Source organism: Mytilus galloprovincialis, chromosome 3 (genome assembly GCF_965363235.1).
Source record: "Mytilus galloprovincialis chromosome 3, xbMytGall1.hap1.1, whole genome shotgun sequence".
Classification (NCBI taxonomy): domain Eukaryota; kingdom Metazoa; phylum Mollusca; class Bivalvia; order Mytilida; family Mytilidae; genus Mytilus; species Mytilus galloprovincialis.
Genome location: NC_134840.1, coordinates 50,362,084 through 50,367,235, shown reverse-complemented (window position 1 = coordinate 50,367,235; position 5,152 = coordinate 50,362,084). Strand labels below are relative to the sequence as shown.

The following is a 5,152-nucleotide window of genomic DNA, read 5'->3' as shown; positions in this document are numbered from 1 at the left end:
ACCAAGGTTTACTTTTATAAATTATTATTTGGATGGAGAGTTGTCTCATTGGCACTCACACCACATCTTCCTTTATCTATACCAAGAATAAAAATAAAGTGATAAAACTGTGTCTGTTATGCATAAGAACATATATAGATAAAGCGTGCAGATGCTTAAATATCAAAGAAACAGAATATTTAAAAAGTAAAGTAATACTTTTTAAAGATTAACAATGAGCAGAATGATTGCCGGAAAACGATAAAACAATCTATGTCAAATAACCGCTACGTATTGCATCAAAACTCTCGGCACTCTGCATCTAGGGAAAGTTACCGTTAAAAATGGCACACAAAACCCCCTGCATTGGCTTATATGTGTGAACGTTATTCGATAACGTCAGGAACGATAACTCATGGCGTGACGTCATTCGGTATCGTGTTACCTTAAGGAGGCTCGAAGGAACAAAAATTTCAGCAAAGACCCCATTTTTTAAATTTTATTTGTCTATTTAGTATATGATAAAGTTCATTTATAGAAAAAGAATGGCGAAATTCAATATTTAAACAAAATGTAACAGTAAACACACTTTGGTTCGGTATATGATGATTTCTCTGTGTAATAGATTTTTGTGTTGTTGGGCTGTTGTCCCATCAACGTATAACCAATATCTCGTTTGAGTCATACTATGTAGATATCATGGATATACATGTGGAGAATATACAACTCGTGTAAACATCAACCCAACAATGTTAGATCTGTAAATTTGCTTTCGCAAATTTTTTGTTCTTCCCTCGTCGGGATTCGATATGTGGAGAATATATATATTCTATTTTTTTTGGATATATTTTCTTATTTATCTTAAGCATTTGAATGGTAGGAAACAGCTGTTGATCCAAGATTTTTTTCTAAAAGGAGAGAAAAAAGGGGTGGGGAAAAACTAGGCAACTCTTTGAATGGGACATATAGAAAGTATATATACTTACCATAATATATAGCTCCATTAGGGCGGCTTGGACCTGCAATTTTTATAAAACTTATGTGTTTAATGATTGAAAAAAAAGGAATTATGCGTAACTTTTTTATCTTTTACAAAAATATAATTTTTCAAATTGAGTTTGAAGACACTGATAATTATGTAAAAATGTTTTTTCGGAAATACACAAAGAGCAAATTTGTAACATCATCAAACCATAATGAGAAACTATTGCCACACGACAAAAAGTACAATAAAAAATAACAATGAAAATCTAAAACGGAAAGTCTCTTATCAAATGGCTAAATCAAAACCTCAAAACACAGAAAACGAATTGAAAACAAACTGGCATATTCCTGACTTAGTATAGACATTTCATTTTGTAGAAAATGGTAATGAAACCTGTTCTAATGTCGAACGTTAGGTTATTGATATGAAAAAAAACCAAAGTTGTTTGATTCAATAATTGTGAATAGACAGTTGCTTGAATTTCAAAGGTGAGAATAGTCAATGTTCTGATCTCTTTAATATCTTCCATTCCAGAATGATACAGAACATGGACTTTTCTGATGAAGATCTTCGGCTTATATCAAAAGGTGTACAGAAGTATATCACTGAAGGGAATTCACAGGATGTTATATCAAACCTTCAAAACTTTACTCCAGAACAAATGAGGTATATTGTCAACCATAAAATAAATGGAAAAACGAGTATGATAGTAGCATGTCAAATTGGAAACTTCGAGGTTGTGAAATTTCTCGTAGAAGAATGTTTTGTTGACCTAGAGCAAACTGGACTGACTCGTATAAATGGAGTTTTTGTAGATGCCACGCCTGTGTGGATTGCCGCCAAATGTAAACAAAATGAGATTATGACATACCTTACAGAAAAAGGAGCAAACTTGAACAATCCAGGATCTGAACTGCCTCTGATACATGTAGCCTGTCAAGACGGAAATACAACACTCATTGAGTTTTTGGCGGCAAACGGTGCAGATATTAATCTACCAGACAAAGACAATAAGCGATGTATTCAAAAATCATTAAACAAACCGGAAGTATTACGATGTCTGGTATCAAATGGTGCTGACGTTAATGTTCTTTTTGGTAAAAGATCACTTTTGCACTCTGCAATTCAGCAAGATTTATTAGAAGCTGTAGATATACTTTTAAATGGTGATATAGACTTACATGCAACAGATTTTGATAAAACAACAGCATTACAACTTGCTGCCATAGGTTATAAAGTTGAAATTACCGAACTGTTAATGTCGAAAATGGATCTGACCCGTTCAACTACTATAGAAACTTATGAACTACTAGGTGCTGCAGCCATGGAGAACAAAGATATCGAAAGAGCTTGCGAGCTTTGGTGGAACGCCATATCGATGCAGATTGACGAACCAATAGAATTTCCTTATAATACAGACATAATACGCTCCATTATCGGAGGATATCCTGAACCAAAATCTCTTAAAGAACTACATGCAACTGCCTCGTCATATCCGTCACGTCTAAAAGTGCGTGCATTAATTGTTCGTGAGAAGTTTCTTGGACCGTATCATACTGATAATGTGTTCAAACTGATACTGCATGGTATGGAGATAGCTAGTGAAAAACTGTATGAGAAATCATTTCAAATACTTCAATGTGCATACACAAGAATGGTGGAACGACACGGCTTACTTATTAAAGTTGAATTATATATCATAACCCAGATAGCATCTGTTTGCAGTTGCATTATGCTTGAGTACTTGGAGAAAAGGAATGGATTTATACCTGTCGGTCAGTTGTTTTCTCTGGTAATGGACGTAGTTGATCAGTTAGAAGAAGGAACCAAATTGTATAAAAAAGACCCAGAGAAATTTGGCGGGAAGAGTCCAGTTGTATACCAAGACATGATGCATGCATTGGTTGATATTTTGTACCTAACCTACAGGATGGATCAGGTGACGGATAATAGAACATTCATGAACTGTTTATACAGAGTGATATGTATAAACCCAACAGGAACCAATGGAAATTCAATACTCCATTTATCTCTTAGCCGACATCCGAACATGAAATTACACACAGACAGACCAAAGTTAGGTAACTGGCATTATGTCTTGGCAGAAATGTTACTTCAAAATGGGATGAATCCAAATGCCAGAAATAAAGATGGTGAAACACCCCTTCATATTTATTTACGTCATGCAAATAATATCTGCCAAGTAAACACGGACATCGTGAATCTTTTACGTCATCATGGAGCACACATCGATATATGTGACGAATATGGAGTAAGTCTGTTCGCCTCAGCCAAACTTGTTGGTGTCAAAATAGATCTGGTTAAAGATTGTTCTTTGATGTGTTTAGCTGCGCATACATTAATACGTCACAAAATTCCATATGAAGAAGAACTTCCAGGCTTTCTTATTGATTTTGTACGAATGCATATGTGTACAAGGACGAAAGGTATAATTTAGAAATATTTAAATGAATTTCATGGAAGAAATTTTAGAAGCCAATGGATTTTGATGTTAAGTCATATACATCAAATAATTGAACCTCATTACTCCTTTATTCAAAATAGTTTTACTTCAGTCATATAATATATTGTTAATCCATTTGTCATGTTAATCGTTTCAGTTACAACATAGTTGCATTATTCTTTTTTTCCTGTGGAAATTATGAGATATAAGTTATTATTTTTTTTTAAATATCGCTCTCGTCAATAATTGACATGATATATATTTCAAAAATATAACTTAATCTTTTTTTTATTGATGTAAAGGATATGAAATAAATTACCACAACTCGATTAGAAATATTTGGTTTTGTGTTTTGTAATTCAAAAAATTATATCCAAAGCACATTTTAATAAAAACAATCTCCATCTTTCCATACCAAGACGTAGAACTGGATAACGGGCTTTTGGTACTATCGTATAATAAAAATCAATCGAGTATTTGCCAAATTTTATTATCAATTTCATAATATCACAAGTTTGATTTGCTTAATACAAATATTTAACACTACATATAAAAGGGTTACAGAAATCCCCAAAACTAACCCATTTCATGACAAATCACATTAACCCCAAACATCTGATTCCTTCCGGAAAAAACTGACATACAAAACAAAGTTGGACAACTAGCAACATATGGTCGACATAGCCTGAGTTTGTACAGACTTAAACAATATTGTAGGATTGAACAAGTTTTTCGTGCAAACAAAATATCAAATATTATTTTCATGTTCCACCGAGATTTTTCATTTTGGTTGAGTTTTGTCTGCCCAGTACACTTAACATTATATGCAGTTCTTATTTGTTGTTGGAAATAAATGCAGTAACATCAGCACAGGTTGTAATGCAAACATACAGTTTTCCTCAATAAAAGCCTATTATTCAGACATTTTGTAGTATTTTGTTCAAATTCTACCAAAATATTCTGTACACATATTTTGAACAATTGAGTAGATAGTATTCCACCTGACGCAGCCCTTTTAAATCTTGAATCGAGTATTTATATATTCCAGTGAATTCCATTTTGAGATCAAGACAGTAAATATTAAGAACCAAGTAGCTGATAACCCGTTAATTTTTACATCCATTGATGTAACAAAAAAAAGCCCAGATATTTTATTTCTTCAAACCAAATGTGCGTATAGAATCTTTTTATTAAAAAACAGAATTATTTGTTAAGTTTTGGTTTCCATTTCAATTGTCAAATTGCTAAAGACCGCAATACACATTTGTTACAATGAAGTTTATTCACTGATGAGCCGATTATGTTCGTTTTGTACCATAGTTTGTTTAATTTTCCATTGAGAAAGTGTGAGGGTATCTACACATACACCACAGTTCCATATCAACCCTCTGATTGGTTTACCAGAAGATTGAAAATGGTCATGTGGTGTATGTGAGATACCTCACACTTTTAGCCAGAACCTACAATGTAACATTTTCTTTCCTGTAATATTTTTCAACTCTAAATTTTTACTAAAACTATAGTGTTGGGTAGTTGTCTCATCGGCAAATACCCCATATCCTTTCTTTTTCTTAGAATAAATACAAAAATGAATTTTAATAACTGTATTATTTTAATAAAATGTGAAACTAGAAGCCAAATATAAAATCCTCTAATCCTCGAGAATGGCACACTGGTAATTTCACTACAAAAAAATGCATAAATTCCATTATGCATAATTTCAC

At 32.8% G+C, this 5,152-nt stretch overlaps 1 protein-coding gene across 1 annotated transcript; it reads left to right on the top strand.

The window, feature by feature from the left end:
- Window positions 1-1,503: 1,503 nt before the first annotated feature.
- Window positions 1,504-4,514, top strand: LOC143068236 (protein fem-1 homolog A-like). The gene has a single exon (XM_076242133.1). The coding sequence runs from the start codon at window positions 1,512-1,514 to the stop codon at window positions 3,420-3,422; it is 1,911 nt and encodes a 636-aa protein (XP_076098248.1). The 5' UTR covers window positions 1,504-1,511; the 3' UTR covers window positions 3,423-4,514.
- The last annotated feature ends 638 nt before the right edge of the window (window positions 4,515-5,152 follow it).